This window comes from Tachysurus vachellii, chromosome 21 (genome assembly GCF_030014155.1).
Source record: "Tachysurus vachellii isolate PV-2020 chromosome 21, HZAU_Pvac_v1, whole genome shotgun sequence".
Classification (NCBI taxonomy): domain Eukaryota; kingdom Metazoa; phylum Chordata; class Actinopteri; order Siluriformes; family Bagridae; genus Tachysurus; species Tachysurus vachellii.
This window is the reverse complement of record NC_083480.1, coordinates 18,057,515-18,068,382: the sequence shown is the minus strand read 5'-3', so window position 1 is coordinate 18,068,382 and position 10,868 is coordinate 18,057,515. Positions and strand designations below refer to the sequence as shown.

At 34.9% G+C, this 10,868-nt stretch overlaps 1 protein-coding gene across 1 annotated transcript; it reads left to right on the top strand.

The window, feature by feature from the left end:
- Nucleotides 1-679: 679 nt before the first annotated feature.
- seh1l (SEH1-like (S. cerevisiae)) lies at nt 680-5,977 on the top strand. Its single transcript, XM_060896845.1, has 9 exons — nt 680-920; nt 2,206-2,256; nt 2,344-2,490; nt 2,617-2,828; nt 3,010-3,108; nt 3,385-3,525; nt 3,831-3,988; nt 5,077-5,221; nt 5,715-5,977. The coding sequence occupies exons 1-9, from the start codon at nt 810-812 to the stop codon at nt 5,740-5,742; spliced, it is 1,092 nt and encodes a 363-aa protein (XP_060752828.1). The 5' UTR covers nt 680-809; the 3' UTR covers nt 5,743-5,977.
- Nucleotides 5,978-10,868: the final 4,891 nt, after the last annotated feature.

Below are 10,868 nucleotides of genomic sequence, written 5' to 3'. Positions count from 1 at the left end.
TTCTTCTCTTTCTTTCTTTGTTTTTATCCTCCATGTCAATGTTAAAACCGCTTTCTGCTAATGTCACACATGCGCACTGAACTCTCTCTCCGCCCATATTGACAAGACACGCCCCTTTCTGCTCATTGACTACACGTTTGTTTTGTTTGTCAGCCCGACTCAGCTTTCTGAAGCATTTCTAAAACATCGTACACCCCACCTTTAATTTATATCAAATGACTATATAAATTGTCCTGCACTGTGTTGTCGGTCTTGTCCTGCACTGTTTGCACCAGGTTGCACAGTTGCACTTTATGTGGCTAAGACTACTTACAAGTCCTTATCACTGTCTTTGTTCTATGTAACACCCTGATCCTGGAGAAACGTTGTCTCATGTCACTGTGTACTGTAACAGCTATATATGGTTGAAATGACAATAAAAGCTTCTTGACTTGAAATTCAGGATGTGAGCGCCCTCTGGTGGCCAGTACACGTATTATAAGAAAGCCTGTTGTTGCGCCGCCAAACCGACAGGTGGCAACAGCGAACTCTTTAATACGCCTAACACAGAAAGGTCCGTTCCAATCCATCTTCCCCTCCCTTTATAAGCGCACTATATATAGGGTTTGCGTTGCAGTTTCCTGCACCCTACGTAGTGCACTAGGTCTTTATCAGTCGGTTATTTGGGATTAAACCGCTGAATTTCAGACGAACAAAATGGCGCCCGTCTGAAGTTACTTTAAATTTCCGTGATCGATATTATTCGCATATTACCGAGTTAGCTCGAAGCTAAGCTAATATTTATAGATTTATAAGCGTGTAAATTAAGTATGTTTGTGGCGAAAACCATAGCGGCGGATCATAAAGATCTGATTCATGATGTTTCATATGATTTCCACGGCCGCAGGATGGCAACGTGCTCCAGTGACCAAAGTGTGAAGGTTATTATTATGGTTATTATTGTTGTTTTTCTGCATATTGTACCTGTATATAAGCTCTAATAAAGCTGAAGATAAAGCACACAATGTATTTCTGTAAACAACGGAAGTTATTACAAACTCTCACGCGCACGTTCATGTATTTATCTGTTTATATTTAAAAAAACGTGATTCTGTTGACAATAGAATACGTAAATAGTACTTTAAGAATACTAATAACAGGTCGAGATGATTAATAATTAGATTGTGAGACTGTACTAAAGTGTTAAGTTAAAACTAAGATCTCAGCCATAACAAAGCCGATTGGCTTCCGTGCGCATGCGCAGGGCGACGTTCGTTATCACGCTTCGCCTGTAGGCGGCGCTGGTTTTCACACGGTTCTGTTCTGAGAAACATTTTAGGACAATAGATGTGACGTTCTGTTATTAAATTAAGACTCAGGAAAGAGACCAAGTAAAGAAATAAAGAAGAAAAGTCTTTTCATGGCTTCAAACACAGAATAAAAGACAGAAAAGCTGCAAAGATTAAAAATTAATCGATTTTGTCACATGGTTGTGAGCTTTGATTCTGTCCCTTATTAACACCACTGGATTGCTATTAACACTGATATAAACCATTTAAAATAAATATTTGGAGCTTAAAATGTACTGTGTGGGTCTGTGTGTGTGTGGGTCTGTGTGTGTGCTTCTGTGCGTGCGTGGGTCTGTGTGTGTGTGGGTCTGTGTGTGGGTCTGTGTGCTTCTGTGCGTGCGTGGGTCTGTGTGTGCATGCGTGGGTCTGTGTGGGGGTCTGTGTCTGTGTGTGTGCGTGGGTCTGTGTCTGTGTGTGTGCGTGGGTCTGTGTCTGTGTGTGTGCGTGGGTCTGTGTGTGTGTGCGTGGGTCTGTGTGTGGGTCTGTGTGTGTGTGGGTCTGTGTGTGTGCGTGCGTGGGTCTGTGCGTGGGTCTGTGCGTGGGTCTGTGCGTGGGTCTGTGTGTGGGTCTGTGCGTGGGTCTGTGCGTGGGTCTGTGCGTGGGTCTGTGTGTGGGTCTGTGTGTGGGTCTGTGTGTGCGTGGGTCTGTGTGTGGGTCTGTGTGTGCGTGGGTCTGTGTGTGTGTGGGTCTGTGTGTGCGTGGGTCTGTGTGTGGGTCTGTGTGTGGGTCTGTGTGTGGGTCTGTGTGCGTGCGCGTGGGTCTGTGTGTGTGTGCGTGGGGTTGTGCGTGTGGGGGTCTGTGTGTGTGTGCGTGCGTGTGGGGGTCTGTGTGTGTGTGTGTGTGTGGGGGTCTGTGTGTGTGTGTGTTCTTGTCCTAGGTTTGGGACAGAAGTGACAGCGGTGAGTGGCACTGCACAGCGAGCTGGAAGGTCAGCAACATGTTTCTTCTGAAATAAATCCACCATGTAAATGATATGTGATGTGATTGTGTTAACGTTGTTGTGTGATGTTTTCAGACTCACAGTGGCTCCGTGTGGCGTGTGACGTGGGCTCACCCGGAGTTCGGACAGGTTTTAGCGTCCTGTTCCTTTGACCGCACCGCCGCGGTTTGGGAGGAGATCGTCGGCGAGTCGAACGATAAACAGCGTGGCCTCAGTCACTGGGTGAGCTGAAATCATACACGTCTAACTGTACGGGTGTGTTTTATCTCGTCCTCTCCTTTATAGTCTGTGTTTTTACCAAAAGGGCATGAATGTGAGCTTTAAGTGTGTGTGTTTGTGTGTGTGTAGATTAAGAGGACAACGTTGGTGGACAGCAGGACGTCAGTAACAGATGTAAAGTTTGCTCCAAAGCACATGGGTCTGGTTCTGGCCACCTGTTCGGCCGACGGTGTGGTTCGTATCTATGAAGCTCCAGATGTGATGAACCTCAGTCAGTGGAGCCTCCAGCACGAGATCTCCTGCAAACTCTCCTGCTCCTGCATCTCCTGGAACCCCTCCAGGTGTGTGTGTGGTGGGGGGGTGGAGGTGTGTTTGGGGAACAGATCAAAGTGTGACTAAATGGAATCATTAATAAATAAAACTAACACATCGAACTGAATAGTGAGTCATTATCTTCTACATGTGGGCAAAAAAAAACAATAAGTGTGTGTGTGTGTGTGTGTGTGTGTGTTCATTTTCCAGCTCACGTGCACACTCTCCTATGATCGCAGTCGGCAGTGACGACAGTAACGTGACCTACACCGGAAAAGTCCAGATCTATGAGTACAATGAAAACACCAGGTGAGAGATGATGTTATTATAAAGATGAGCATTCTGACGTCATCAGAGACGTCCTACAGCTCAACAGTCGAGGTCTATATGACGTGTTTAAATACGCTCTCAGTCACACTGCAGCTTTCTGGTGTATAAACACTGCTCTCTGATACCTGATGTCATAACAAGCAGGTTAAAGAAATCTACAGCAACTGAAACACACGTCTTGTGTTCCTCAGCTTGTACACGGTGTACACAGCGACTGTACATCGTTACTCTCCTTACTGATGTCCCTCCTAACAGGAAGTACGCAAAAGCAGAGACCCTGATGACGGTCACAGATCCGGTCCACGACATCTCCTTCGCCCCGAACCTCGGGAGGTCCTTCCACGTCCTGGCCATAGCAACCAAAGACGTGCGCATATTCAAGCTGGTCCCTATGAGGTGAGCTGGTGAATGATACCAAAGAGCTGTTAAAATCTGAGCTGCTTTCTGAGGACACACAGAGAAGATGATGAACTTTAGAGTATCAGCGCAGTTTTGTTTTTCAAACTGATTTAATTCTTCCAGTTAATCGAATATGAATGTAAACGTTTCTGTTGTTGAGATCATCAGAGTAAAAGCTGAACCGATGCTTTATCCAGTGCTCCACAGCGCACACTAGTGGTTACTCATCTTTCCGAAGCTCTTTAACGTTTAAAGCACATTAAAGGTGTATTTTGTGTACTTTGCTGTTTGTGCTCCACCAGGAGGGAGAGCGCCACCAGCTCAGGACCAACCAAGTTCGAAGTCCAGCTAATGGCTCAGTTCGACAGTCACAACTCTCAAGTGTGGAGGGTGAGCTGGAACATCACCAGCACGCTGCTCGCCTCGTCAGGGGACGACGGCTGCGTCCGACTGTGGAAAGGTCAGATTCCTGAATAACAGGCTAATGAAGTTAAAGGTGGGGTCTCTGTTGTTTGAGAAACGCTTCAGAAAACTGCATCAGGACGACAAACAAAACAAAAACAAAACAAACGTGTAGCCAATGAGCAGAAAGGGGCGTGTCTTGTCAATATGGGCGGAGAGAGTGTTCAGTGCGCATGTGTGACATTAGCAGAAAGCGGTTTTAACATTGACATGGAGGATAAAAACAAAGAAAGAAAGAGAAGAAAGACTTACGATAAGGTAAGAAGTAGGACGTGTTAATATAGGATCAGCTTTCCAGCGCTGGAGAGAACTGAAGGAGCAGGAAGTTGGTCACATATTCACAGATTGGAGTTTCCTGAGTCAATAACTCCTGAGCTAAACACTGTTACTACACAAATAACACCTCTTTTCTATCGTAGTAATGTAGAGACGCAGCTACAACCGTGTTTTGTGTAGTAACAGTGTTTAGCTCAGGAGTTATTGACTCAGGAAACTCCAATCTGTGAATATGTGACCAACTTTACTTAAGACGCCGAGGCGCTTTTTTCCTTCTCGATAGGTGAGTAACGTTGGTTTTGCTTTGTTACACAGAACTAATATATGTCTTTGTCCTTTACATGATTATGTTTGTGTGTCATTTTTGCTTGTTTGTTTATCTACAATCGTATTGTTCTTCACTTCAGCTATGATAAAGACACATTTCTTTCCATTAGTTGCCTGGGTTACGTATGTATGTGTGGGGCGGAGCTATCGATACAGGGGTGGGACCCATTTGGGTTAGGGGCGTGTTTGTTTTGGTGATTTTATATGTCAACATTGGCTTTCAAACAAACAACGGAGACCCCACCTTTAATTATAGTGTTACATGAGCTGTAGCTGAACACCTAGACAGTGTTTATTGACCAGAACTGGGTTAACTGGTAGGACCTAGAGAGAGAACTCAACATCTCAGGTGTGGTTCCAGGTTTCAGAACTAATCTACAGAGCAAATACTACAGAAGTAATCAGAGATAATGTGCTAACTAGATAATAATTAGTTGTTGTTTGTCTGTGTGTGTGTCTGTGTGTGTGTGTGTGTGTTTATAGCGAACTACATGGATAACTGGAAGTGCACAGGGATTCTGCGAGGCGACGGCAGTCCGGTGAACGGTTCCTCCGTCTCGGCTGCGGCTCTGACCGCTGCAGCTTCAGGAGCTCAGAACAGCGCCGTGGGAGCAGCCAGCGTGGGCAGGTAGGACAGGCTTCTGACACGAACTCTCAGAAGTGTGTGTGTGTGTGTGTGTGTGTGTGTGTGTGTGTGCAGAGTGTGTGCTGAATTTGATGCATGCTCAAGTGTTTTTATAGAAGACAGAAATATATATATATTAAATATAGAGTGGGATTTTCCTAAAGCACAGACATGTGCTGATGTCATTCAGGTTTCAGTATAAATAATCCTCTAAAAATGTCCAATAAGACGTCTTCAGCTTATTTTCACTATCAACATCCTCCTCAGTGCACAGAGCCACGAGCTCAGCAGGAACGCTTTGTTTCAGTGGCCACTGAGATGCAGAGTGTGTGTTTTATAGCCCAGAAAATACAGGAAGTCCAGTTCCAGGCAGAAACCGCTGATCAAGCTGAATCCTGAATGACGAAGCTGTGACTCACTGTAACGTGACCGACTGCTGAGGTGTGTGTTTAACATGTCGCTGTGTTTAATGTGTGTGTTTGTCTTGTTTTAACAGAAAAAAGACTCAACTGATGCCAGGCTAACGGGGATTGACTGTTTGCTGCATGACACACACACACACACACACACACACACACACCTTCGTTCCCATCCTCAGTCGCACCTCATCCTCAATCCACTAATCCAACAGAAGCAACTGCAGTGTGTGAATAACAAGGGGTGTGTGTGTGTGTGTGTGTGTGTGTGTGTGTGCTGATGGAGATGCCCCACATTATGTTCTGTTTAATGCCCAGAGTAAATATTCTCACTTGTACCGTTCCTTGTGTCGTCCTTTTGTTTTTTTCAATCAACACAGAAACGAATCTGAGTTAATTGAGATTAAGAAGCTTTACCTGTAAAATAACTCCATCGCCATAGCGATAAGATTTATTTATCGTTTTCATTTTTATCTGTTCATTTCTGTCCTTTTTATTCGTGGGATTTTTCAGTTTTTTTTCCCTTTAGTTTATGATGAATAGCTGAAGGAAAAGATACTGAAGCGTCGTATTACAGACAGAAGCAGTTATAGTCCGTCGTCATATCACTAACAGAGACACGTGAGCATCGTGACGTCGTGATGCCGACACGTGAAATTCGCTCACCTTGTTTTTGGGGTTGTGTGTTTTGGTTGGGGTTTTTTATGATAATAAATACAAAGAGCATTTGGGTGGGGGGTTGTTTTGTGTGTTGATGGGGTTTAGTGGTCTCGGGGTGGGTATAGGGTCGGATCTGCGTGGGAGTCATGGTGAGGTGCGCCGTGCTACGTGCATCCCGTGCAAACGGTTGGGTGGTTGGTACTATCTATATCTATATCATATACTATATATCTATACTACTTCTCTAAGGATGTGTGGGGTCTCCAGGTGGGTTTGTACAGGGTTAGTGGGGGTTACTGGGGTTGTATAGGGTTGGTATATCTATAGTTATAGGAGGGTTTGTTGGGGGGAGAGGAGGGAGTGAACGGGTTTTTTTTAGGGATATATTGGTGGAGGGTGTAAAGGAAAGTGGAGAGAGAGAGAGAGAGAGATATAAATATATATCATATATATATATATATAAGAGTATAGTTTATATGAGTGTTTATAATATATATAAGAGTATGGTTTATATGAGTGTTTATATATATATAAGAGTATAGTTTATATGAGTGTTTATAATATATATAAGAGTATAGTTTATATGAGTGTTTATATATATATATAAGAGTATAGTTTATATGAGTGTTTATATATATATAAGAGTATGGTTTATATGAGTGTTTATATATATATAAGAGTATAGTTTATATGAGTGTTTTATATATATATAAGAGTATAGGTTTATATGAGTGTTTATATATAATATAAGAGTATAGTTTATATGAGTGTTTATATATATATAGAGTATGGTTTATATGAGTGTTATATATATATAAGAGTATAGTTTATATGAGTGTTTATATATATATATAAGGTATAGTTTATATGAGTGTTTATATATATATATAAGAGTATAGTTTATATGAGTGTTTATATAATATAAGAGTATAGTTTATGAGTGTTTATTTTATATATAAGAGTATGGTTTATATGAGTGTTTATATATATATATAAGAGTATGGTTTATATGAGTGTTTATATATATAAGAGTATAGTTTATATGAGTGTTTATATATAATAAGAGTAGAGTTTATGAGTGTTTATATATATATAAGAGTATGGTTTATATGAGTGTTTATATATATATATAAGAGTATAGTTTATATGAGTGTTTATATATATAAGAGTATAGTTTATGAGTGTTTATTTATCTATAAGAGTATGGTTTATATGAGTGTTTATATATATATATAAGAGTATGGTTTATATGAGTGTTTATATATATATAAGAGTATGGTTTATATGAGTGTTTATAATATATAAGAGTATAGTTTATATGAGTGTTTTATATATATATAAGAGTATAGTTTATATGAGTGTTTCTATATATATATATATAAGAGTATAGTTTATATGAGTGTTTATATATATATAAGAGTATGGTTTATATGAGTGTTTATATATATATAAGAGTATAGTTTATATGAGTAGTTTATATATATAAGAGTATAGTTTATATGAGTGTTTTATATATATATAAGAGTATAGATTATATGAGTGTTTATATATATATATATAAGAGTATGGTTTTATATGAGTGTTTATATCTATAAGAGTATGGTTTATATGAGTGTTTATATATATATATAAGAGTATAGTTTATATGAGTGTTTATATATATATATATAAGAGTATGGTTTATATGAGTGTTTATATATATATAAGAGTATGGTTTATATGAGTGTTTATATATATATATATAAGAGTATAGTTTATATGAGTGTTTATATATATAAGCGTATAGTTTATGAGTGTTTATTTATATATAAGAGTATGGTTTATATGAGTGTTTATATATATATATAAGAGTATGGTTTATATGAGTGTTTATATATATAAGAGTATAGTTTATATGAGTGTTTATATATATATAAGAGTATAGTTTATATGAGTGTTTATATATATATATAGAGTATGGTTTATATGAGTGTTTATATATATATAAGAGTATGGTTTATATGAGTGTTTATATATATATAGAGTATAGTTTATATGAGTGTTTATATATATATAAGAGTATGGTTTATATGAGTGTTTATATATATATAAGAGTATAGTTTATATGAGTGTTTATATATATATATAAGAGTATGGTTTATATGAGTGTTTATATATATATAAGAGTATGGTTTATATGAGTGTTTATATATATATAAGAGTATAGTTTATATGAGTGTTTATATATATATAAGAGTATGGTTTATATGAGTGTTTATATATATATAAGAGTATGGTTTATATGAGTGTTTATATATATATAAGAGTATGGTTTATATGAGTGTTTATATATATATAAGAGTATAGTTTTATGAGTGTTTATATATATATAAGAGTATAGTTTATATGAGTGTTTATATATATATAAGAGTATAGTTTATATGAGTGTTTATATATATATAAGAGTATAGTTTATATGAGTGTTTATATATATATACGCGTATGGTTTATATGAGTGTTTATATATATATAAGAGTATAGTTTATATGAGTGTTTATATATATATAAGAGTATGGTTTATATGAGTGTTTATATATATATAAGAGTATAGTTTATATGAGTGTTTATATATATATAAGAGTATAGTTTATATGAGTGTTTATATATATATATAAGAGTATGGTTTATATGAGTGTTTATATATATATAAGAGTATAGTTTATATGAGTGTTTATATATATATAAGAGTATCGTTTATATGAGTGTTTATATATATATATAAGAGTATGGTTTATATGAGTGTTTATATATATATAAGAGTATAGTTTATATTGAGTGTTTATATATATATATAAGAGTATAGTTTATATGAGTGTTTATATATATATATAAGAGTATAGTTTATGAGTGTTTTATATATATATATTAAGAGTATGAGTTTTATGAGTGTTTTATATTATATATTTTTAAGAGTTAGTTTATATTGAGTTGTTTATATATATATTATATGAGGGTATGGTTTATATGAGTGTTATATATATATTATGAGTATAGGTTTATATGAGTTGTTTATATATTATATAAGAGTATAGGTTTATATGAGTGTTATATATATAAGTGTATGTTATATGAGTGTTTATATACATTATAAGAGTATAGTTTATATGAGTGTTTATATATATATATAAGAGATATAGTTTATGAGTGTTTTGTTTATATATATATATAGAGTATAGTTTATGAGTTGTTTATATATTATATATAAGAGTATTAGTTTATGAGTGTTTATATATATATAAAGTAGAGTTTTATGAGTGGTGATATATTATGATAAGAGTATAGTTTATATGAGTGTTTATATATATATAAGAGTATAGTTTATATGAGTGTTTATATATATATATATATAAGAGTATGGTTTATTGAGTGTTTATATATATATAAGAGTATAGTTTATATGAGTGTTTATATAATATATATAAGAGTATGGTTTATATGAGTGTTTATATATATATAAGAGTATAGTTTTATATGAGTGTTATATATATATATAAGAGTATGGTTTATATGAGTGTTTATATATATATAAGAGTATAGTTTATATGAGTGTTTATATATATATATAAGAGTATGGTTTATATGAGTGTTTATATATATATATAAGAGTATAGTTTAATGAGTGTTTATATATATATAGAGTATAGTTTATATGAGTGTTTATATATATATAAGAGTATGTTTTATATGAGTGTTTATATATATATATAAGAGTATGGTTTATATGAGTGTTTATATATATAATAAGAGTATGGTTTACTATGAGTGTTTATATATCTATAAGAGTATAGTTTATATGAGTGTTTATATATATATAAGAGTATAGGTTTATATGAGTGTTTATATATATATATATAGAGTATGGTTTTATGAGTGTTTATAATATATATAAGAGTAAGTTTATATGAGTGTTTATATATATATATAAGAGTATAGTTTATATGAAGTGTTTATATATATATATAAGAGAATAGTTTATATGAGTGTTTATATATATATAAGAGTATAGATTATATGAGTGTTTATATATATATAAGAGTATGGTTTATATGAGTGTTTATATATATATTAAGAGTATGGTTTTATATGAGTGTTTATATATATATTATAAGAGTATAGTTTATATGAGTGTTTATATATATAAGAGTATAGTTTATGAGTGTTTTATATATATATAAGAGTATAGTTTATATGAGTGTTTATATATATATAAAAGAGTATGGTTTATATGAGTGTTTATATAGATATAAGAGTATAGTTTATATGAGTGTTTATCTCTATATAAGAGTATAGTTTATAGAGTGTTTATATAAATATATAAGAGTATGGTTTATATGAGTGTTTATATATATAATAAAGAGTATAGTTTATATGAGTGTTTATATATATATTATAAGAGTATCGTTTATATGAGTGTTTATATATATATAAGAGTATGGTTTCTATGAGTGTTTATATATATAAGAGTATAGTTATATGAGTGTTTTATATCATATAATAAGAGTATGGTTTATGAGTGTTTATATATATATAAGGAG

What these genes read in the sequence shown, in the direction of transcription:
- seh1l (XM_060896845.1), top strand. Translation starts at nt 810, where the DNA reads ATGTTTGTGGCGAAAACCATAGCGGCGGATCATAAAGATCTGATTCAT. An exon ending in CCAGTGACCAAAGTGTGAAG is followed by an intron (nt 921 to 2,205) that starts GTTATTATTATG and finishes TTCTTGTCCTAG; the next exon opens with GTTTGGGACAGAAGTGACAG. An exon ending in TTCAAGCTGGTCCCTATGAG is followed by an intron (nt 3,526 to 3,830) that starts GTGAGCTGGTGA and finishes GTGCTCCACCAG; the next exon opens with GAGGGAGAGCGCCACCAGCT.